The sequence below is a fragment of the Monodelphis domestica genome, chromosome 2 (genome assembly GCF_027887165.1).
Source record: "Monodelphis domestica isolate mMonDom1 chromosome 2, mMonDom1.pri, whole genome shotgun sequence".
Lineage (NCBI taxonomy): Eukaryota > Metazoa > Chordata > Mammalia > Didelphimorphia > Didelphidae > Monodelphis > Monodelphis domestica.
The window spans coordinates 164063573-164089155 of NC_077228.1; the positions used below are offsets into that span (position 1 = coordinate 164063573).

The window sequence follows — 25583 nt, forward strand, 5'->3', positions numbered from 1 at the left end:
ATTCTAGTAGAGGTATTGCTGGGTCAAAAGTTATGTATAGTTTTATTACCCTTTTGGCATTGTTCCAAATTTTCTGCAAAATGGTTGGATCAGCTCACAGTTCTATCAGCAATTAATTAGTGGCCCAATTTTTCCATGCCCCAAGCAGTGTTTTAAATTTTCCTTTTGTATAGTGTTAGCCAATCTGATAGGTGTGATGTGGTACCTCAGAATTGCTTTAATTTGCATTTCTCTACTAATTATGAGTGATTTGGGATGATTATTGATAGCTTTGACTTCTAAAAACTGCCTCTTCATATCCTTTGACCACTGATCAACTGGGAAATGACTCTAATTTTTATAAATTTGACTCAGTTCCATATATATTTGAGAAATGAAACCTTTATCAGAGAGATTTGCTGTTAAAAAAAAGTCCATTCTTTCCTTCTATTTCTTGTTTCACTGGTTTTATTTGTGTAAAATCTTTTTTTTTAATTTCATGCAATTAAATTTATCCATTTTAGTTTCTGTGAGATACTCTGTCTCTTGCTTGGTTTTACACTCTTCCCCTATTCATAGATCTGAAAGGTGTTTCCTATGCACCTCTGATTTGCTTTTGGTATCACCCTTTATGTCTAAATCATGTGCCCCACTTTGAACTTCTCTTGGTATACTGAATTATTCACTTAAGTCAATGTAGTATAATATACCATACTGGAAGGATTTCTGGTCTTGGAGTCAGGAAAGTTGGGTTTGAATTCCAGCTCTGGCATTTGATAACTCTTTAGCCAGAGGCAAGTCACTTTACTTCTCTTGGCCTCAGTTTTTCTATCTTTAAAATGTAGACATGGATAGACTACCTAGCTTATAATATTACTCGCATTAAAGTGCTTTATAAGTATTAATTTAATAAATAAACATGTTATTAACTTAACCACTGGGAGTGGGACTGATGGCCAAGCATATGAGTTGATTGGGAATAAAAATTAGGAAATGATAGTTTCACACTCACCCCAGTGATTCTGTGCTCCTCCCAGCACAAAGTTACCCTGGGATATCCCTAAGAACTCCATTGCTCTCATAGTTGTCTCTCTTTCTACCTTAGCTTCATCTCTTTTGCGAATGTCAGGATTCATCTATTAGTCTAGGAGCATGAGGTATGGATTAATCAGTTTAGAGCTAAGACTTAGCATGCTTCCACCCAATGGGAAACTCAACAATCTGAACCTATTTCATCTACCCACAATAAGTTAATGAATTCTTTACTATGTGCCCTGCACTGTGATTCTGCTTTATGGAATTAAGATATGAAAGATATGATCCCTTACCTTGAGGAGTACTAGTCTCAGAAAGAAGATAATGCATCCCCATGTGGAATAATAACTCACAAAATAATTCAGTAGAAGAAAAAGTTGTCATAACTGTCACAACAGTTCCCAACTTCACTTACCCACAAGGTCTTAAGAAGGAAAGCTGAGGAGGAGCTCTCCCTCAAGGCTCTTCACTCATCCCCTTGGACCAGATCTGTAAAAAGTGGAGTAACATTGGACTGTCTCTATGATCCCCATCAGGCTCTAACATGCTATGATTCTGCAAATTTGGTATATTGTAGATGCTGATTCATCATTCATTACCCAGGGCAACACCGGAAAGGAGCCATCTGCACCTGCAGATAACCGAGTCTATGATGAAATCGTCATACCCAAGGTAAGCTTACCTTGATTTTTTTCCATAAAGGACCAGCATGAGTGAGGTGGATGACTGGCTCTTTTATATGGCCTTTTTTTAGTTACTTATGAGTATAGAAACCTGAGTTCAAAACTTATCTCTTATTCACCTCTCAGAAATTGCTTTTTCTTGTGGGAATAGAGATTAAATAAAGAAGCTGAGGGTCAAGGAGAATAAGCTAACTCATTCTGGCTGTATGGTTCTGGTCTGGGCCTGAAATTGAATAACTAGAGGCCAGAAAGTGACCTAGCATCTCAGAGTTGTAAACTTTAGAATCTCTCTAAGTTGGGGGCAGCTGGTAGCTCAGTGGATTGAGAGCCAGGCCTAGAGATGGGAGGTCCTAGATTCAAATCTGGCCTCAGACCCTTCCCAGCTGTTTAACCCTGGGCAAGTCACTTGACCCCCATTGCCTACCCCTTACCACTCTTCTACCTTGGAATTAATACACAGCATTGATTCCAAGACAGAAGGTAAGGGTTTTTTAAGAAAAAAAATTTTTTTAAGAATCTCTCTAAGTATAATTTCCTAACATTATAACAATAACTAACATTTACATAGCACTTACTATGTACAATGTACAAAGTACAAAGATCTTGTGCTAAGTATTTTCAAACATTATCTCATTTGGCTCTCACAACAATCCATGAGGTAGATGCTATTATTATCCCCATTTTATTGATGAAGAAAATGGGGCAAACAGATATTAAGTTATATATATATACACACACACATACATATATAGCTAGGAATATTTGACACCAAATTTTAATTCAGGTCTTCCTGCTCCAGGCCCAGAGCTTTAACCACTGTGCTACCTAGCTTTTGTTGTTATTGAGTCATTTTAGTTATGTCCAACTTCATGACCCAATTTGTTATTATCTTGGCGAAAATACTAAGGTGGTTTGCCATTTCCTCCTCCAGTTCATTTTAAAGATGAGGTAACTGAGGCAAATGGGATCAAGTGATTTGTCCAGGGTCACATAGCTATTAAATATCTAAGGTCAAATTTGAATTCAGGTTTTCCTGATTCTAGGCCCAACTTTCTAGTCACTTCACCACTTAGCTGCCCCTTAAGCATCAGAAGTTCCTCTAAAGCACATTTGACAAGTGGTCATTGAGATTTTGTTTGATCTCCAATGAGTGAGAACTCATTACTTCTCTCAATAATAAACCATTCCATTTTCAAATACCTGTAATCATTAAGAAGTTTTTCCTCACATCAGGTTAAATTCTACTATGCAATTTCCACTGAATATTCCTAGTTCTACTTTCTAGAGGGAAGCAAAGCAAATGCAGTTCTTTTCCCATATAAGACCTCAGATCAGACAAAGGATTGTTTATGATCTGAAGAGATTCAGAAGAACTCTGAAGACAGTGTAAAGTGAAGACTGACTTTAAAATGAGATGAAAGAAAGCCATAGTGGCATAGAAAAAAGTATAAAGCTCAATTAGAATTTTTTCTTCAAATTTTTGAAGACTTGGTCCTCTCAACTCCGTACAGACTTTTTCTCTACTTTCACAAATGAATCAGGAAAACATCAGAACCAGATTACCAGTCTGGTAGTTCATCTAATAAGTAACTCAGGGTCATAGATTCCTAGGTATGAGATGGTCAACTACTAATGGCACCTGTGGTCATAAATGTAGCATTTCAGGGTATTTGGGGAAAGCAATGGGGATGTGTGAAAGACTCAGCTACTTTTAGAAATACAATGATCCAAGACAATTTTGAAGGACTGACTTATGACAAAGAATGCTATCCATCTCCAGAGAAAGAACTGTTAGAGTCAGAATACAGACCAAAGCATACTATTTTTTACATTAGTTAATTTATTATTTTATTTTGGGGGTTTGGTTTTACATGAGTATTATATTACAATAATGATCGATGTGGAAGTATGATTTTGCATGATAATGCATGTATAACCCAAATCAAATTGCTTACTATCTCTTAAAAAGAGGATGGAAAGGAGGAAAGGAGACAATTTGGATTTTATAATTTTGGAAAACATATGTTGAAAATTGTTATTACACAAAATTGGGAAAATAAAATATCTTTAAATTTAAAAAGATTTTAAAACAGATATTTATCATTGGAAAGAAAGAAAGAAAGAAAGAAAGAAAGAAAGAAAGAAAGAAAGAAAGAAAGAAAGAAAGAAAGAAAGAAAGAAAGAAAGAAAGAAAGAAAGAAAGAAAGAAAGAAAGAAAGAAAGAAAGAAAGAAAGAAAGAAAGAAAGAAAGAAAGAAAGAAAGAAAGAAAGAAAGATGAATATGGAGCCTTTGAGTTGGTCAATAACCATTTATTTATTTTATGGCAAGCACTATCAAACACAAAAAATAAAACATTATCCTTGATCTCAGGGAGCTCACATTCCAATGGAGGAGATAATATGCAGATTACCAAGTACATATAAGATATAGAGAGAGCAGATAAAAGGCAATCTCAATGGGGAAAAAAATCAAGTACCAACTCCAGTATTAAAACAAAGGTAAAGGGTTTATACAGGCCTTTCAGAAGAATTGGGTTCGATCAATGAAGAGAGATGAGAGATACAATACAGATATTATTATGCCCATTTTACAAATAAAGAAACAAGGTCAGAGAAATTCAATGTTTTTCCCCCATAATCTTAGAACTAGTAAGTCTTAGGGGCAGTATTTTTGCTTGAAAGACTTCTAAGTTTTTCCAGGATTTCTTTTAAACCATTACCTTCTGTTTTTAATTAACACTAAGAAAGGTCTAAAATAGTAGAAATTTTACAAAATATGATGTATGGACCCAGAATTTAGTTACTTCTTGTTCTCCAAATGCTATATCCCTTGAGGTCCAGAGTCACTGATAGCCCTCTCAGGGCTTCCTCCATCCTTCCTCTTCACAATAATACATTCAGATCAGAAAAGAATCAAAGAGGTCACAAAGTTCAACTTCCTCGATGAGAAATGGGAAGGAACTTGCACAATATTTCACACGTAATAAAGAGCAGCACTGGAAGATGTGAACACAGGTCCTCAGGCTTCAAATCTATTGCTCTTTTCACTGTCTCCTTCCTCCAGGAGAAATAAGTTGCCAACTTTTTAGCTTGATAGCCCCTGGAGATATTTTTAGTCTTTCCTGAATTAAATCCCAGACAGAATCAGTCAATCAAGCAGGTAGACATACTCTCTAGTATCTTTAAGTCTGTCTTTTTGAACTAGACTTGCTACTTGCTGGGTTCAAGGTTCCTGATCTAACTTAAAGTTAGAAAAAGTATTTCAGCTTCTAACAAATGCACATGAGTGTATTCCTTTAAACACAACCCAGGTACTCCACTTAGCCAAAATGCAAAGGAGCTATATCTAGGTGGGTTAATAAGATTATTTTCCATCCTTCACCTTCATAATCCCTCCAAGTTGCCTTTCAAATAAATTTGAGTCAAGACTAAAAGAATGAGGTGGAATCAAGTTTCTATTTTTGTTCTTCAAAATGCATCATAATCTCTGGTCTCCCTACTATTGAAGAAATCAGTGGAAAGAGTAGGTCCCTCTTACAACTATGTCTTGACTGACCAGAACAGTGCTTTTAACTGTCACTCCTGGGCCCAACCTAACTGCTATTCATTCTTCCCCAACCTGATCCTACTTTCCACTCTCCCAGTCCCTGCCCCTGCTCTGAGGTAATGCACTGAGTAGAAGTGAGCCTTGATCTGAGGTCTGGAGGATGGCTACCTAGTGAAGGTGAGGCCTAGGAAGGGACAAGGAAAGAGATGAGGGGAAAATAGAGGCTATTTTCCAATCTAGTTTAAGGACTGTGACTTATGATAATCTTTTACAGGGAATTGTCTCCACTCCTCAGAAGGAAGAATCCTTAAATACAATTTATTACACAGTGCAGAAACCCCAAAAGGTAAGTATAATTCTAATTGGATTTCAGTTGGACCTCTTGCCTTCTTTCAGGCTGGACCAGAGGGTTCTAAGGTCCTTCGGTCTGTGTCTCCAATCAAACCAGAAGAAGGCAGATGATTCTACCCACCCCTGAGGTCTTCTCTCTGTGTGTCCCTCAGGAGCAAATCTGATTTAGTCCCAAAAGAACAAATCTTGAATGCAACAGTGATTTCCTCCTTGCTCTAAGACCTGCTTCAGTAGCCTTTGACAAAAAGCCCTCTAGATACACTCCCCACCTGAGATTCCCTATTCTCATATGTGATGTCATTTCCCTACTCAGTAAACACCAGTGGCTCCCTATTGCTTCAAGGATCAAATATAAAATCCTCTGGCTTTTAAAGAACTTCCTAAGCTGTCCTTCTCCTACCATTTTGGTCTTAGACCATACATTCTTTCACTGTACTCTACAATCTAGTGACACTGATCTCACTCACACAACACTTTGTTTCTGGACTGTCTTCCCTCCTCACCTCTACCTCCAGGTTTTCCTGGCTTCCTTCAAGTTTCAGCTAAAGCCCACCTTCTCCATATACTCTTTCCTAGTCCTCCTTAATACTTGGGCCCTTCCTCTGGGATTTCCTCCAGTTTATTCTGCCCTTAGCTTGTTTATGCACAGTCATTTTCTAGTTGTACTTCCCTACATTAGACTGTAAGCTCCTTGAGGGAAGGAACTGTTTTTACATTTCTTTATATTCTTGGTAGTTAGCATAGTGCATGACACAATTATTAAGAAATGCTTATAGTTTTGTGTGAATGTTTTGCTACTGCTGATGATCCCTAGAAGGCTCCCCAAACGCACCATAATTGAAATTTATAAGAGGAGGCTAAGGAGCACCTCCTCTATTCCCACCTCATGGTCTCAAGAGAGTGGTAGCAGGAGAGATAGGAAATGCAGGAACTGTGAGTCTGACCCTACCTTCCAGGTATATAACAAGGTCACCTGCCATATCCCTCCTCATTCCTCTTATTCTGCCTTAAGGCTTAATCCTTATATTCCTCTTTTAAGAAATAGCCAAGAAGATAGGTGAAATCTAGGAGAGGACAAAATTCTTCTTACTTATTGTATAGGACTGTGGACTTGCACATCATAAGGATGTGTGACAAGAAAATCACTTTAAAAGACTGATATATATTAATTTAAGGTCACCAAGGAATTCAGCTATGTAATTCCTAAATGAAAACTCAAGTCAGCAGTCAACCTTTTATAGAGTTTAATTACAAACAGGAGGAAGAAAGGAATTAGAGATAGAGAGAGAGAGGAAGAGAGAAAGGGGAGAGAAGGGAATAGGGCTTAAATACCCCTTCTGTTTAGGCTGGGCCAAAAGGCCCAAGCTCTTAGATAGCTGAGGCAAAGAAAGGAGATCAGTCCCTATTACTCACGTGACCAAAATGGAGAAACAGTCTCAGGGGCCTCCACCTCCAGCTTCCTTCAGAGCCAACTCTCAAAGCACCACCTCTCAGACCAAAAACCTCTCCAACCCACCACCCTCAGTCCTCAGACCCCTCTATCTTTAAGGAAACCATCCAAGTTCCCTCCCCTCAGTTCTCACATCTACCAATCACTGTCCATGTCTTCCCTGTGCCAATGGTGGCTCTAGCTTAACCCAGGACCGCCCAGAGGTCTGTGGCTTTGCACATGTCTGTTGAAGGTCATATTCTCAATAATTAAATCTTGATCCTTTGCTGCAGCCCTTCCTAAATCCTGTTAGGACTGAGTGGGATGGAAATTGTATTTTCCAAGACCTGGTTCTGTCATTCCAAGTATCTCTATTGTATCAATTCTAAAATCAATCATGACTCAAAAAAATTCCTGTTCTATGCTTAAGCATAGGTCAAAGCCCTTTCCATTGTTCAGCAAAAGGTTTCTGTCCTAAAGTAATCTTAAGAAGGGAGGAGGAGGAACCTCCCATGCCAATGGGGTTCACATTCTAATAGAGTTCCCACTATCAATAGGAAATTTTTCAAGTATAAAATTTCCCAATGGTGAAATTTCCAACATTTATAAGTCTAAGAAATTTTAAGGTTTACAGATGTTTGCCTCAATTTTGTCATCTATACAATGAACTGGAGAAAGAAATTACAAACCACTCTATTTTTACCAAGAAAATCCCAAATAGGATCACAAAGTCGGATAGGATTGATATGACTAAACAATAACTACAAAGATGAATACTAGACCTAGTATTCATTATTGACATAGTATTCCTTATTGAAGGGGGAAAGGATCTTAGGCTAAAACTGTAAGGGGAAATTTTAGGGTTGTGACTTAATCTAAATTTAATTGGTCACCAGGAAATATCCCAAATAAAATACCCAAGTCAGTTTGGAAATTTATGGTGGTTTAATTAATATAGAGGGAGGGAATTAAGGAGAAGAGAGAGGGAAATGGTATAGCATTTCTCCTGCCTGGCCTGTGCCAGGGGGAGTTCAAAGACCTCCATCACGAGGTCTTTTCAGAAGATTAGAGGCTTTCCTAAGAGGACAGTGTTTTGGAAGGTAAAGGAGAAAAGAATCAGCTTAAACTCTGAGAGATCTCAGAGAAAATGCTTCACCTGAACTAGGTTACTAAGCTTCCCCAGTAGTGTATCAAGGACTCTCATCACCAAACCTGGACAATAGCTTCCACCAAGCCAAGATGCCAAGACACTCAGCACATGGCTGCCAGAGCCACCTCTCCGCGAAAAGACAATGAGAGAGGAAGTGACACGAAATATATAGACTGTTTTTACATCACTTTCCTGTGTCTCACATGTACCAATGGTAGCTTAAGCTTGACTTAGGACAGCCCACGGGTCTCTCAGTTGTTTCTGATTTGTCATTTGCTAGCACATGTCTGTCATAGGCCATCCTTCTCAATACTTAATCCTTAAGTAGGGGTGTAGACATTCCTGTTTTGATAGACTAAGCAGAATGGAGTAAATCTAAAGTTCACAAAACTGATACTTGGTCAGTTCAATCCTTCTTCTTATGATATCATAGTTCCCTGACTCCAGCTTAATATGAACATGTTTTTTGTCTCCTTTTGTACAGGTAGAAAATTCTTACTCATCTAATACCAAGCTTCTTGGCACCTCTACCAGTGATTTTGTGATCTAGATGGCAAAGAAACCTATTCTTTCACAGGGGTGGACCCCTGGTGGAAAGAGGACTTCAGTGTGTTAAAAAGAAATATCAGTTCAGGCTTTGCCTTGGACAATGAAGGAAACCAAGGAAAAGAAAACCAAAAGTATTTTTTGATCAGCGTTTGGTCACTCATTCTGAGGAGTAAACAACTTACATTAAGGACAGAGGCATGCTGATTGGTGGTATAGCTCCATAATTGCACCTTTCTTACTCATCTATACTCAAATGTATCATCTTCATCTCAGCTGCCTGTAACTGAGGGGTAGGTTCTTGGAGCAGTCCCTTACTCCGGAGGAGATACTGTCAGCATAAGCAACACACACCCCAAAGAAGAAACACATGAGAAGATCCACTAACTGATATTTCTTCCATAAGAGATCAGGGAGCATGGGGACCAGGATCTTCCAGATAGCTTCGTATCTTTCTGGAACTCATCCTAGGCCTTTGTATCAAGGCTAGATGAGCATCAATGTTATAGGTATTTTGAGGAACCCATGTGCAGCACTCCTGGCATATGAAGTCATATATCTCTCCCCTCTATGCTAGGAGGTAATTCAGAACTAGTCTCTTCCTTGAGGCTACAGACTTAAAAGCATAAACTCTGTACTCAGTTCCTCCACAGTGCCAATGGATTAATTAACACAAATTTCTAAAACTCCATTCATTTTATTGAAGAGTGTTAAGAGTACTAAATTGAAGAATGAAAAAGTCACAATCAGATTCTTCCATTAAAGGGAGATAAGTGACAGAAACTTGGATAGCTGTATCATGATTAAAAATGTCTGGAGAATATATATTAATTTATAATTATTTATTAAATAGTCAAAATGGATCAGAGAAAAAAAGGCACATAGTTATATGACTAATCACTTATAACCTGAACTCACCACTCACCTTGCATCTATCTGCATTCACTGCCACTGCTTGGCCAGGAAAAATGCACGAACTTTCTTGATCCATAACTTTTAACCCTATAACATCCCTTTTTACGCGTCTCCCTGATTGGACAGACAATCTCATTTTGGATCAGAGACTGGTATTCCAGACACCAGAAGTCACATAGGACAAGAAGCTAGCCTCTTCCAGAACAACGAGAGTCATGTGGGACAAGAAGCAAGCATCTTCCAGAATATCAGGAAGCCATACGTCTACTGGCATTCCCTTGGAGCAGCGTTGGTGAAGTATTGGCACATGTGCAGAGCCAGCATTTGGGGAGTTACTCCATTCCCCCTCTTCCCAGCAACTGAGGATATTTTTGCATACCTCATCCCTCTGTCCAGCCTTGTCCCTTTGTCCAGCCATCCAAAGTGAGCTCTTCCTCCCTCTGCTCTTCGGGTTGTTACAAGGGAATCACTTTAAAAGACTGATATATATTAATTTAAGGTCGCCAAGGAATTCAGCTATGTAATTCCTAAATGAAAAACTCAAGTCAGCAGTCAACCTTTTATGGAGTTTAATTACAATAGGAGGAAGAAAGGAATTAGAGATAGAGAGAGAGAGAGAAAGGGAGAGAAAGGAATAGGGCTTAAATACCCCTTCTGTTTAGGCTGGGCCAAAAGGCCCAAGCCCTTAGATAGCTGGGGCAAAGAAAAGAGATCAGTCCCTATTACTCATGTGACCAAAATGGAGAAACAGTCTCAGGGGCCCCCACCTTCAGCTTCCTTCAGAGCAAGCTTCTCAGAGTACACTGCCACCACTCCGACCAACTCCTCAACCACCTCGAGTCTTCAGACCCCCCTGATCTTTAAGGAAACCATCCAAGTTGCCTCCCCTCAGTTCTCACATCTACCAATCACTGTCCATCAATTTCCCTGTGCCAGTGGAGGCTCTAGCTTAACCCAGGACCGCCCAGAGGCTTTGCACATGTCTGTTGAAGGTCATATTTTCAAATGATTAAATCTTTGCTCCTTTGCTACAGCCCTTTCTAAATCCTGTTAACCTGAGTAGGGTAGAGATTGGAATAATTAAATTTTGATCTAGGCTGCAGCCCTTACTCAATCCTGTTAGGACTGAATAGGGTGGAGATTGATTCCAAGTATCTCCATTGTATCAATTCTAAAATCAATCATGACTCAAAGAAATTCCTGTTCTATGCTTAAGCATAGGTCAAAGTCCTTTCCATTGTTCAGCAAAAGGTTTCTGTCCTAAAGTAATCTTAAGAAGGGAAGAGAAGGAACCTCCCATGCCAATGGGGTTCCCATTCCAATAGACTATCAGTAAGAAATTTTCCAAGTATGAAATATCTCAATGGTGAAATTTCCAACATTTATAAGTCTAAGGAATTTTGAGGTTTACAGGGTTATGGAGGGAAGAGGGGTCACTGGCAGCTTGAAATTGCAGTCTGGGCACATGAACTTGAAAACCTTCCCATGTATATGTCTGTCCCCCAGCCCAGATAAGCCTCAGGTCTTGTTTTTAATCTGATCAAAGGGTTAGAGTGAGATAGCAATGGATTTTCAAATTCAAAATTAAACTTTCCTTTTAAAAAGGAAAAAGGGGTACAGATTTAAGTAAAATACTCACAACCACAAGTGGTAGAGAAGGCAGGCTGAAAAAGAAATCTTCCTATTCCTCATTGTATCTGCCAATGTTGAGGAAGCCAATGATAAGTTTTGTTATGACACAAGAAATAAAATCTATCTAGAGCTAGGCTAAAAAAAAACACTCCTATGCACTTAGCCCCCTGGCTTAAAACCAGATCTCAGGTCATTCCGTTCCTGAATAGTCACATTATATTTCAGAGAGAAGGTATAATTACATCCCATTTGGCAGCCTATTTCCTGCTCTTGTGCCTCATTTTGCTCATAACACAGTACTGACAGTCCAGCAGTATAGTGCAAGTTTAAGTGGGGTGAGGACTGTGAAAGACTAGCAATCTTTTTCCAGCTAAATGTAAATGAAGGTCTGGTAGGTGGCACAGTGGAGAACCTGGAGTCTGAAAGTTGGGAAGCTTAAATACCTTTCATGGGGAACATGAGGACTGAGGATGAGAAGGATAGTTGAGTGGTTTCACAATGGTAAGGAAGGAAATGAGGAGTTCCAGACAGGAATAACAGTGAGGGGCCAAAGGTTTACAATGGACACAAAAGGGAAAGATCCAAAAGGGAGAAACCATTGGGACAAAAGAGATACTCAACACCTAATGGGATTGGCCATCCCACCTAAACTTCTTTAAGGTCTATTGTTAGTCTGAAGACTAGTGAAGTTGGACTTTCCCTCAGGGAGAAACTCTTCTGTGACAAGGTCAAACTTGGAGCTTTCACCTTTAGGTTAAGTAAACTGGGGGTCATAAAATCTTTCTAGGCTACAAGTTTGGGGGCTTCTAGATTTCACATTGACAAGTGTCACAAAGAATTGGACAGAATTGAAAACAACAACAATAAATATGTTGGGGGCAGCTGGGTGGCTCAGTGGATTGAAAGCCAGGCCCAGAGATGAGAGGTCCTAGAGTCAAATCTGGCTTTAGATACTTCCTAGCTGTGTGGACTTGGTGCTCCCCCCCCCCCCCCCCATTGCCAAGGACTTACCACTTCAGCATTAGAACCAGTACATAGTATATTGATTCTAAGATGAAAGGTAAGGGTTTAAAAAAAAAGGTAAATGAGAGAAATAATTTTTCCAGCCTATATTAATAGAATTTGACTTTTTGTTTAAGTTTGCCTCATTGATTTCAAAAGAATAGTTCTAGTCATCTAACCCCATGCTCACCAGGAGTATCCCTTCCCCCCAAGCCAAAGTGGTTCATGCACATATCCAGTTAAAGGGATGGTTGGCATTTTGGAATATACATAACGGTTGGCCTCTCATGTTTCCCCAATTCCAAGGATGCAAAGCAGGGCATAAAGTACAGAAAGCAAATACATTACAAATGAATGATTAGGTCCTAAATATCAAGGTGGACAAGGACTATTGATTGATGTCAGGATCTCTTTCCAGTTTAACTGGATCCAGGAGCGGACCAGAAGTTGATTCCTCTGCTGAGCTGAGATCAGTCACAGCAGACTTCACATGGGAATTGTGTGAAATGAGAAATTAGTGTGTGATTCTCAAGTTATAAAAAGTTATTGATATCTAAAGTTTGGTGACCCCCCCCTCACCCACCCCATTCTTACCAAAGCTTTGCAGTTTTAAGGAAGTCTGGAAATTGCCACAGTCAGGAATCTGAGGCACCCTGACCAATTCTTAAGGACCAGTCTTGAGTATCCTTTTGTCCTAGGAGACTCTCCTATTGTATCTTTGTATTTGGAACATTGAAGCTTCTAACAGGAGATCAAGCCCAGTGGTTTGAATGATCCCCCTTCATCCCCTCCTAGATAACCCAGTCCCGAACCACTCCCCTCTTTGTATCTGTCTCCAGTTCCCTGATCATTCCTATAAAATATGAATTTGCTAATGTATCCATTGTGAAGCTATTCTTCAATTTCTTGAAGATGTTAAATGATTTTGAATGGGTTCAATGTAAAGCCAATGTAAAACTATTCAGCACTATTGTACAATGTTACAATCTCTTCTAGGAAACTTGATTACATCATGACTCTCCTATGAAAAGAGGATTTTTTGTGAATGGTGGGTATTTGTCTTGGGTCACAACTTGAGGCATTTCCCCACTTTATCTCTGTAATCCCATGGGGCATCTGTAGCCCTTGGAGTAAATTTCAAAAGATGACAAATTCATAACCCCACCTACTAGGATTTCTATGTTGGTACAACATTTGGGGCATGAGGCCATTTTATTGTTTTTAGACCCTTACCTTTGTAATATAACTGTAATATAAGGGCAGGGAGAGAATGGAGTCTTCCCTCCCTGCTAGGTCAGGACCGAAGTGAGGTAAAGATGAAGTAGAGTCAAGTAGAAAGAGAGAGGATGGATTATCTTACCTCTCAGCTCTACCTGACAAACCCCACTCTGGTTGCCTTTCAAGACCTTAACTTCTGTTCCCTCAGAGACCTTGGCTAAATAGGCTTGATACAGTTAGCTTCTTTCTCCCTGGGGAAAGGAACATCACTTCCCTCCCCCCCAACTTCAAGTCTCTCTCTAGATGTGATGGAGTCAGTCACTTGTTCTTATTTAAACTGTTTATTCTAAGGGAACAAGGCAAGGGATAGGGCAGATGAGTTTAGGAATGAGGCAGAAGGGAAGAGGGAGCAGGGGGTCCCTAGAATAACTGAAACCTCTTCTCCCAAAAGTCTGGCAGATCAGGTTCTGCTGATCTGACCCCCTGGGGTCAGCAAGTGAAGAAGCTCTGGCTCTCTGACTGCCTTGGCAACTGTAACCAGTTCAGGATTTTAGGGGATCTGGAGGAAATCTTTCTTCTAGTGAACAGCTTCCAGTTGAAGTCCTATCTACTGAGTTGTCTTCTTGGGGTATTGGGTCAAGCTTTTACAGGAGGACATGAGTGCTGTTTCAGAGATCCACCCAGTCCACCTTCCTGGTAGCTTCTCAGAGAGGAGAAGAATCTTGCTAACTGTTCAAATCAGCTCACTTCCTCTCCTTTTCTCAGAATTCTCTCTCTTCCTGCCCTTCCCCATTCCTGCAGAATTCTCCAGCTTGCCAGATCTGCTTCTCTCTTTTCTGTTGGCAGATTAAGTCTCGTTCCTCTCTTACATCCTCTGTCTTAGAACCATTTCTATGTATTGGTCCCAAGGCAGAAGAGCAGTAAGGGCTCTCAGCTGTGAAGACGTTACAGAAGACAGACCGCTGTCCCTTTGTCCCTTTTTCCCTTACATATTAGGAGAGGGGGGGGAGATGACATGGGCACTGTACCCCCAGAAACCCAGGCCAACTATTATCAGGGAAAACTCCTTTGCCCTTGCATCCTTGTGACTCTTAACCTAGAAACACCCAATGACCCCACCCAGGGTCCTGAGATGTTTACCCTCTTTTGTCCTCTAGATTTAAGGTGGACAAAGACATGAATCTTTATGCCTCCAGGCAGACCCCAGTCAGATGACCACCTCACCCCACCAAATGCCTGAGGGACTAATACTCTCAAAGTCACATCCACACCAGGACATAGCATCTAAAGAGTATATAAACCCCAGAACTGATGTCATCTGGGGGACAGCCTCTCCATCCATGCTGTCCCCATGGAGGAACAGCCTTTCCTTTCACGCTGTCCTCCCAAGGAACTGCTCCCCATCTGGCTGTTCTACCTTGCTATCCTCCTGGCCACTCTCAACATTACTTTCTAAATTAATAAATATCTTTTTGTTTTTAAGCTAAGTTTTGGAGTCTTGCATGCTTGCAAAAGGTATCCTTCCTGAACCCCAAAGGTATCCTTACATGTCCATAACACTATGAAATGGAAGTTAAGTGGCTTTTTCAGAATCACACAGCTAGGAAGTGTCTGAGGAAAGATTTGAACTCAGAACCTCCTATATCTAGGCCTGACTCTTTATCCGCTGCTCCCCCATCCCATGATGTCAATTTAACTGTGTGCCCTGGCATAGATTTCCCCAAAGGGTCTTAACTTCTCTATTTAGTCACTCAACTCTCCCCAATGATTGTGGGTGATAAGGAACATGCAGTTTCCTAAAAGACTTGGAGAATTAGCTATTTCTGTGTGTAAAAATTAAAATTAATATACAGTAACTTAAAATATTATTTTTGTAAGATTTATTAATGATAATTAGAAGAAACAAAATAAAAAGGTAACAAAATAAAACCACGTGCCCATGGCTAAACTACCTGTTCAAAAAGCCCTCTCTACCAATGTCCCAACCTAGGAAGGAAAGAGAGCTGAGACCAGGAACCCCACTCAATTTATCTCCTGTCCAAGTCAGCACATAACAACAGGAAGTCAGATAATCAATTTCTAATTACACATTCTTCCCCTAAGATCCTTTGGAAGACTGGTCTCTCCAATGGATCTTATAAATGTAATCAACATTTAAATTACAATGATTTGGAGATAAAAAGAACAAAACCAATGATTGCTAGGCACATTGACAAAAAGTCAATTAGAGGGAAGTCCCTCTCAGCATAAAAGTATACATACTTTTTGCATTCAACAAATGCATTCAACCCCACACAATTCAAATCACCTTGTCCCAAAGTTCACTCTGGATCTTCTGGTGCAGCATGTAACAGATTTCTAATTACACATATGGTAAAGTGTGGCACTTGGTATCAGTCAATAATACAAAGCAGGCCAAATCTTGGTATTATGTCCTTGATTAGAAACCTTGCCACTATGTTTGCTGTAGCCCATGTCACTGGAAAGGCCCCTACCCAAAGGTTCAACTGGCCTCTGCATATATTTTGGTGATTCAACAAAATTCTCTAAGTGTTCAAATGGTAGGACTGCTTACTTTCTTCTCCCTTTGGTCAGTTTTCTTCCTCAAAAAGACAAGAAAGGTAGCTGGTGATCACACAATGGACCTCTAAATAAATATCAGGGGCAAACCATGATTATCAAACTCATAGTACAAAGTCTCAGTTTCTATGTCCTTGAGCATTGTAAAAATAGACTCGAACTCTGGACTTCAATCCCCATAAGCCCTTGCTTCACTTCCCCAAAATGCTTTGTAATCTCATGGAATTCTGAGGTGGGCCGAGATGGAGAAGGGATTTAAGCTGATTGCAAAGGCTTTTGTGTCGCTCTTGGACTTCCGTTTTGGAGCAGACATGGCTCTTTCCATAATGTAGATGAGGTCTTGTCTAGGCCTCTCTGGCCTAGGCACCTTTTTCTTATCCTGTATTTTCTTTAATCCTTAACTTTTAATAAACCTCATAAAAATATAATACTCCTTGCAGAGAGAAACTAATTTCTACCTGCCTCAGATGCCTCAGTCTCCCCTAAATTTTAATCTTTATAGTTGGCATAACCACTTCAGGAAAACAAAATATCTCAATCTTCTGATTCTTTTCTGATCTTTAGTGAATTTTTAATATCTAGTGCCTAGAAATTTTTTTTGAGCCACATTTCTCTGGCCGAGTTTTTTTTACCCTCGCAAAGTTGCTGCTCGTTCCAGCCATTAGCTTCTCCCTGCCTGCCTGTTTGCTGTTTGCCTCTCACCTGGTTCCCGACTGCTTCGTTCTGCCTGCCTGTTTTTTCCTGCAGCCCCCCATCCTGACCTCTCTCCGTCCTCACCTGGTCCCGGCCCTGCCCACCCCAGGGGTCTTTCTCTCGATCACCTGGCCCACCTGATTCAACCAAGATTGCAATCACCTGGTGCCTGCTCTCCCGGCCCTGCCTGCCTGTTTCTTCGCCCCAGACGCACAAGCTCGACCCCAGCCGGCTCATCACCCAGATTCTCGGATCAGATCGACCAGCTGGTAACAAACAAAGTGGGGTATTGACCACGTGGGGTATCAGAGCAGGGGAGAGAGAGAAAGGGAGAGAGAAGAAACAGATTTTTCAAGCAGGAACCTCAAAAGCAATGGGCTATTTAAAAGGATACCTTTTGACTGTTCTGGAAAATTTCACTGATTTCACCTGTGTGCCAGAAGAAAGATTCAGCACAAAGATTCAACTTTGGGGAGGCAAATGGGTGGCTCAGCAAACTGAGGGCCAGACCTACAGACATGCGGTCCTGGGTTAAAATATGGCCTCAGATACTCCCCAGCTGTGGGGTGCTGGATGGGTCCCTTAACCCCCATTACCTAGCCCTTACTACTCGGCCTTTGGATAATAGACATTTAAATGGATAATTAATTAAAGAAAAACAAAAACAAAAAAACACACACCTAAGGAACTTTAAAGACTGGAGGTTATGATTTTAAGGCATTTCAGACTCCAAAGGTTTATTTAAAAAATCTCTGTATTCTATTGCATTTTTCCTGATTGTTTTGTTTAAGGTTTAACTTTGTGATTTTAAGTTCATATATTACTGGATTCAATATTATTCTGTTACACTGAAGGTTGATTGAATTTATTTTGAATGTACTGAGTTTTGAAAGTCTGTTGTTTTTCCCCTATAACTGTGCTGAACAAATATTATTGTAATTAAGCCCATATGGAAAAAAAAAACCAGCCTTTCTATTTTGACTTTGTAAATTATCACATAGAGGATAGATGGACTTCAGGACTGGTTATAATTGTATAACAACCTTTGGAAAATTTAATGATTTAAGGGTTTTTTTAATATTATTTTTGTAATTTTTTTTAACAATCTCTGGTTATTTTGCCTGCCCCTACCACAAGGTAAGGCCCATTCTAGTAGCTGACGTGAAATACATTTTATAACCTCCAACCTTCCCACATTTCTAAATATGTGAATGGAAGTTGGGGCAGTTAATCTCAGGGCATTTGTACCCCTAAAAAGCCTCCAAAAAAGGAGCACCCCTTTATTTATACTCTTCAGCTCACTATTTTACTTCCACCAGAATGATATATAGATTTCTTCTAAATTTGATAATGGTTGGTTTAAATCTCCCACTAGTATGGTTTTATTGTCTATTTCTTCCTTCAATTCTCCTAGTTTCTCCATTAGAAATTTGGGTGCTATATTATTTGGTGCATACATGTTGATTAATGATATTTCCTCATTGTCTAGAGTCCCTTTTAACAAAATATAATTATCTTCCCTATCCCTTTTGATCAGGTCTATTTTTGCATTGGCTTTATCAGATATCATGATTACCACTCCTGCCTTCTTTCTATCAGTTGAGGCCCAGAAGGTCTTACTCCATCCTTTAATTCTGACCTTGTGGGTGTCAACCCGCCTCATGTGTGTTTCTTGAAGACAACATATGGTAGGGTTTTGGATTCTAATCCATTCTGCTATTCGTCTACGTTTTATGGGTGAGTTCATCCCATTCACGTTCAAAGTTATGATTGTCATTTGTGGACTCCCTGGCATTTTGATTGCCTTCCCTAATTCTAACCTTTTCTTCTTCGGCTCTACCTTTTAGTCCAGTGATTTACTTTGAATCAGTCCCCCTTGTCCCCTCCCTTGATGTTTCCCTTTTTAGTCCCTCCCTTTTTGTTCCCTCCCCCTCCCCCCTCTCTTTCCCTCCCTTTTTGTTCTCCCTCTCCCCCTCCCCCCCTTGGTTTTCCCTTCTCCTTACCCTTGTTGGGTAAGATAGAATTCAAGATCCCAATGGATCTGGATGTTTTTCCCTCTCAGAGTTGATTTCCCTGAGATTGAGGTTTAAGTAAACCCCCCCCCTCTCTTCCTCTCCTTCTTATAGGAGTTTTCATCCCCTCCCCTTCCCCTGTGAATCTTTGTGTGAGAACCATTATTCTATTTGGTCTTTCTTTACCCCCTATTTATACATTACATTTTCCCCACATATTAGTATACATAGGTTGATATAAATGTAGTCCTTATAGAAGAGAGTTTGAGTAAAAGAAGATAACATTTTTCCCCTTTCCTTAATATTTACCTTTTCAGGTATTCCTTGCTCTTTGATTTTCGGTATCAAACTTTCCACAGAGCTCTGGTCTTTTCTTTGCAAAAAGTTGGAAGTCTTCTATTTTGTTGAATGCCCATACTTTCCCTTGGAAGTATATAGTCAGTTTTGCTGGGTAGCTGATTCTTGGTTGGAGACCCAGCTCTCTTGCCTTTCTGAAGATCATGTTCCATGCCTTACGATCATTCAGCGTAGAACTTGCAAGGTCTTGTGTGACCCTGATTGGCATTCCTTTATATCTAAATTGTCTTTTTCTGGCTTCCTGTAGGATTTTTTCTTTTGTTTGATAGCTTTGGAATTTGGCAATTACATTCCTGGGAGTTGTCTTTTGGGGGTTTAGTGTAGAAGGTGTTCTGTGAGCTCTGTCAGTGGATGTATTGCCCCCTTGTTCTAGAATCTCTGGGCAATTTTCTTTGATTATATCTTGTATCACCATGTCCAGTTTGGTGTTTATTTCTGGCTTTTCTGGGAGTCCAATTATTCTTAAATTTTCTCTTCTCCCCCTGTTTTCCAGATCTATCACCTTGTCGGTGAGATATTTTATGTTCTCTTCTAATTTCTTGGTGTTTTGGCTTTGCTTTATTAGTTCTTGCTTTAAAGCCTGGTTTTCTTTTACAGTTTGGTCAAACTGGTTTTGTAGATGCGTGAATTTCTTTTGCATCATTTCCCACTTTTCCTCCCAGAGGGCTTCCATCTTTTTGATCCTTTCTGATTCAAATTCTTCATGGGTTTGTGGAGAGTTTCTATTTCCTTTGGAAGATTTTGGAGAATTTTCTTGTATATCTTCTTCTATCTGCTCTGTATTTTGTATTTTGGCTCCATAGAATGTGTCCAGAGTCGCCCCTTTCTTCTTATTTTTCTTGGTATTTTGGGGCTTCTGTGCTTCTGTGGAGTTTGTCATCTCTGAACGTGGAGGATTGGCTTTTCTTGTCTTTGTCTGGTGATCAGAGGCTTTAGTCCTGGGCAGATGTTGGTTCTATGAGCGTTCCCTGGGTTAAACTGAATGTGCCTCACTGGAACTGGAACTGGAATGGAAGGGTTGGACCACGAGGCCACACTCTCCCCCTGGCTCGATTTCCGGAAGTTGCCTTCAGAATCCCTGGCCGTGAGGCTGTTTTGTCGGCCTGCGGGGGGATGGGCTGCCGCTTCCCCAAGCTCCGAGAGCACAGACTTTCACTGAGACTTGGATAGCAGGATCCAGCCCGTGAGGCTGTCTTGCCCGCCCTGAGGGTTGCTGTTGTTTTGACCAGCTCTCTGCAGCGGAGGCCCCAGGCAGTAACTTTCACCCGGACCGACCAGCACTTTGCAGCGGAAGCCCCAGGCAGTAACTTTCACCCGGACTGGGACTTGGGTAGAAGACCCTGAGGGTTGTTGTTCCTCAAACCCTGCTCTCTGAGCCCGGCGGGGCTGCCGCTTCCGGGAGCCTTGGACTCTGCGCTCCTACCCCTGAGGTCCGAGGGATCTCGGGTTCTGGCTTTTAAGGGGAGCCGTACCTTTTGAACCGGGTCCAGGTCCAGGAGGAGGGTTCCCAGGGTCTGTGCTGTTGATCGTTTTGAATTTCAGCGCCTTAGGAGCTTCTAGTTTGAGATCGGTCGGGAAGGGTTTTCCGGAGATCTGAACTTCAGCTTTCTCTAAGCCGCCATCTTAACCGGAAGTCGATATATAGATTTCTTGATTATGTTCTTAACCCAAGATGAGTTTTACTTTGTTTAAAAATATGTTTATTACCAAGGTTGAAAGATTGCTATGTTTGTTAAAAAAAAAAAACTGTGACAAATGTCCATCAATTCATAGGTTTTTTTAAAATGCCATACAGCAACTTATGTGAAATATGATAGTGTGTTTGTTTGCTATTGTAATTAATTGGGCTATTGAGAATTTGGGGGATATTGATATTTACATATTTGTACTACTGTTCAATTCATTTGCCTTCTACTCACAGTGGAGCATGGCTAGATATTAAGAGGAAATAGATCTCATTTTTGGTGAGAAAGCCTTGTAATCTTTATTTTCTTAGCTAACACAATGTGTCAATGATTATAAGCTATATATTTTTAATTTTTTAAAGCTCTTTTATTATTATATTTTTCTTGCATGTGCAATGAACTATTTGTTTTTTCTCTTTTTTATATTTCAAGTACATGTCACCAGCATTAAGATTTTCTTTAACTTTGTGACCTTTCAGTACTACAAGTTTAAGATACATTTGTCAGAGCATGCCCAAAAAGCTTGTGACTATAAAAATGATGCCACTAATTATTTTAAAAATTATGGGACTTTGCTTAATGATTCTGTCTGATTCCAGGACAAGATATACACACAAGAGCCATTGCACAGAGCCAAAGAAAACCCAATCCAGGATGGATTGATGCACTTCTAGGCCAATACAAAGGTCTTGAACCTAGTGTGAAGACTCGAGGTTACTGTGTTTAAAATTGTTAGACATAGGCTTTCCTTGTGTCCCACTCACTCTGAAAATACTCACAGATGAGTATCCCGGAAACCTTGGTTCATAATCTGGTCCCCTTTTCTGCCTCTCATAGTGTGGTACCTTTCTGTAGTCCTGGCTACTGACTGGGTAAATGCATCATTGCTTAGATCATTTTGATTGGACCCTGATTCAAGGACCTGTTATAGATTTATTTTTCTTTTACTTGGAATTTTTACACATAAGACTTTGATAGTCTATATTTTCATCCAGAAATTTTTCTTTTCTTTTTGATTTTTCTGATATTTTTGTTAATTTCTCTTATCAATTAATTTATATACCTCATACCTCAGCAATGCATCCCTAAGTGATCCTGTATTTGTCAATCACCCTCTTAACAGGGGAATGTAAAAAATATCATTATTTAAATTACAAAGTTTAAATTCCTTTTGAGAAGAATTTTAGGTAAAGAAGATGCTGCCTCTCTGAATCCAGAACTGAACTGTTGGAGAAGATACCATGAAGAAGCCTCCAAACCAGCCAGCTGCACAAAAATTTGAACTTTGGGTGTGGTTGATTGAACATTTATTTGTATGTATACTTTCATGCCAAAGGGGACTGCCCCCTAACTGGCTTTTGTCAATGTGTTCAGCAATTATTGGTTTTATTTTTTTTCTCTTATCCTCAAATTATTGTAATCTTTAAATTGATTATGTTTTCATGATCCTTTTTGGGGAAACTTGTCTCCCCAATAACGATCAAACAGGGGAATGTAAAAATAGACTCAAACTCTGGACTTCAATCCACATAAGCCCTTGCTCCACTTCCCCAAAATGCTTTGTAATCTCACGGAATTCTGAGGTGGGCTGAGATGGAGAAGAGATTTAAGCTGATTGCAAAGGCTTTTGTGTCGCTCTTGGACTTCCGTTTTGGAGCAGACATGGCTCTTTCCATAATGTAGGTAAGGTCTTGTCTAGGCCTCTCTGGCCTAGGCACCTTTTTCTTATCCTGTATTTTCTTTAATCCTTAACTTTTAATAAACCTCATAAAAATATAATACTCCTTGCAGAGAGAAACTAATTTCTACCTGCCTCAGATGCCTCAGTCTCCCCTAAATTTTAATCTTTACAGCATGGAGTTGCTGGCACAAGAGCTATAGCAATTATTGAGGTGCAATGGGGAATCCATCTGGCATGATCCACTGCCCATCTTGTAGAATGACTTTATCTGATCATCCAAATGTCAATTTTGGGACTTGTGATTAAGGAAGAATAGTATGTGGGTGGGCTAGCAGATAGCATGAGCAGTTTTTTGTTGGCTCTTAATCCCTGAGGGCAGTCCATTTGGCCATCTCCTCTGCAATCTAGTTGCCAACTGGCAAAAATGACCACCCTCTGATATGGACCAAGAAAAGCATTGTAGAGATGGCCTCTGGGAGCAAGACAGATTGAAAGAGTTAATCAATATATTAGGCATGAATATTAGCTTCTCATTTGTGATGATGAAGCTGCACTACTTCCACAAGGCATCAGTGGAATGACAGACCCCAAAGGTGTATTTTAAAATGGTATAAATGTTCACTTAGAGTCCCTCAACCAGCTGGCATGCCCTACTCAGTGCCACTAATTTAGTTCCCTGTGCTCCAAGTTCCCTGGACAGTGTAGTCCCACTCAGTAGTTGCAAGTGATACATCTTGTTTTTCCTCACTATTTACACAAGAGTGTTCCAAAGTGACTGGTATGATACTATCACTCTCAGATGAACATAAGGATTAAAGAATTTTTAATAGGTTCAACAGCCTGCAAACTGATATTATATTATTACACACAAGGGGACTGTCTAACTTTATTCCATGACCTCCTTCAACTGACTTCATGAATCCCATGTCTTAGGTCTTATAACATGGACCACAAATCAGACAGTAAGGGTCAAACCCATCAATATTTTAGATTCCTTTAAAATCTCTCAATGAACCAAATCAATTCCTTTTTATTTTAACCTACCCCCACAGCACAATGAATAATGACCTGAAGTTTACATAAATAGTCCCACCCACATGATGAGATAGGGGAGGTAGGCATTAACAAAAAAATAAATAAATAAAACATGATCAGAGATTCAATAGCTATTTTCAGCAGCATGTTAAGGTACATATTTCACTCTCTCCTCTAAGCCTATCATCAGTCTTTAACACTAGGAAACCCTAGTGGGGTGGCAAGGCACTTGAACATTGAGAAAGTTGCCTCTGTCTCCACCAAGTAAAACAAATGGTATTCCATTAACAGAAATTTCAAGTCAGAGTTTCTCAAGTCTACTTAAACATTCCCAAGAAATATCCCCAATTTCATACTACCTTCCTCCTCCCATTCAAAACAGTACAGATCTCAACCTTCCTATCTCAGAAATATATTAATCCAATCAAAAAATACACAAGAAGAAAGTTAGGGAGATGAATCAATTTTTAGAAAAATTGGATATTATAGGCCTCTGGAGAAAACTGAATGTGAACAGAAAGGAATACAGTTTTTTCTCAGCAGTATGTGTCACCTTCAAAAAAAATTTTTTTTTTTAAATATATTTTATTTGATCATTTCCAAGCATTATTCGTTAAAGACATAGATCATTTTCTTTTCCTCCCCCCCACCCCCCATAGCCGACGCGTAAGTCCACTGGGCATTAGATGTTTTCTTGATTTGAACCCATTGCTTTGTTGATAGTATTTGCATTAGAGTGTTCATTTAAAGTCTATCCTCTGTCATGTCCCCTCAACCTCTGTATTCAGGCAGTTGCTTTTTCTCGGTGTTTCCACTCCCATAGTTTATCCTTTGCTTATGAATGGTGTTTTTTTTTCTCCTGGATCCCTGAAAGTTGTTCAGGGACATTACACCGCCCCTAATGGAGAAGTCCATTACGTTCGATTATACCACAGTGTATTAGTCTCTGTGTACAATGTTCTCCTGGTTCTGCTCCTCTCGCTCTGCATCACTTCCTGGAGGTTGTTCCAGTCTCCATGGAACTTCTCCACTTTATTATTCCTTTGAGCACAATAGTATTCCATCACCAACATATACCACAGTTTGTTCAGCCATTCCCCAATTGATGGGCATCCCCTCGTTTTCCAGTTTTGGGCCACCACAAAGAGCGCAGCTATGAATATTTTTGTACAAGTCTTTGTGTCCATTATCTCTTTGGGGTACAGACCCAGCAGTGCTATGGCTGGGTCAAAGGGTAGATATTCTTTTGTCGCCCTTTGGGCATAGTTCCAAATTGCCCTCCAAAATGGTTGGATCAGTTCACAACTCCACCAGCAATGAATTAATGTCCCTACTTTGCCACATCCCCTCCAGCATTCATTACTTTCCTTTGCTGTTATGTTAGCCAATCTGCTAGGTGTGAGGTGATACCTCAGAGTTGTTTTGATTTGCATCTCTCTGATTATAAGAGATGTAGAACACTTCTTCATGTGCTTGTTAATAGTTTTGATTTCTTTATCTGAGAACTGCCTATCCATTTCCCTTGCCCATTTATCAATTGGAGAATGGCTTGATTTTTTGTACAATTGATTTAGCTCATTATAAATATGAGTAATTAAACCTTTGTCAGAGGTTTCTATGAAGATTTTTTCCCAATAAAAAAAAATTTTTAAATAAATAAAACATATCCAAATGTAGAAAAGGAGAAATATTAAATGCCCACTTTTGGTGCCATAATACAATAAAAATTACACTCAACAAAGGGTGGCAGAAAGACTAAAAATTAATTGGAAACTAAATAATCTTCTCCTAAAGAACAAATAGGACAAAAAATAAAGCATAGAAATAATAAATGATTTCATTAAAGAAAATAAGGAGGCAATAAATCAAAATTTATGAGATGTAGTCAAAGTAGTACTAAGTGTAAGATCTTTAAATGCTTACTTCAATAGAATAGAGAAAGAGCAGATTGATTAATGGGGCATCCAACTAAAAAAAAAAACTAAAAAAGAACAAATTAAAAATCCCCAAATTAACACCAAATTAGAAAAGCTGAAAATCAAGGGAAAGCTTA

General features: G+C 39.7%; 1 protein-coding gene across 1 annotated transcript in view; it reads left to right on the forward strand.

Moving 5' to 3' along the window:
• The window catches only part of LOC103100846 (SLAM family member 5-like), an 81684-nt gene extending 68538 nt beyond the window's left edge, over nt 1-13146 (forward strand). Inside the window, exons 8-10 of the mRNA XM_016429525.2 lie at nt 1592-1686; nt 5519-5590; nt 8659-13146. Coding sequence (XP_016285011.2) covers nt 1592-1686; nt 5519-5590; nt 8659-8724 — 233 coding nt within the window. The 3' untranslated portion in view covers nt 8725-13146. The remainder of the gene's footprint in view (nt 1-1591; nt 1687-5518; nt 5591-8658) is intronic.
• Nucleotides 13147-25583: the final 12437 nt, after the last annotated feature.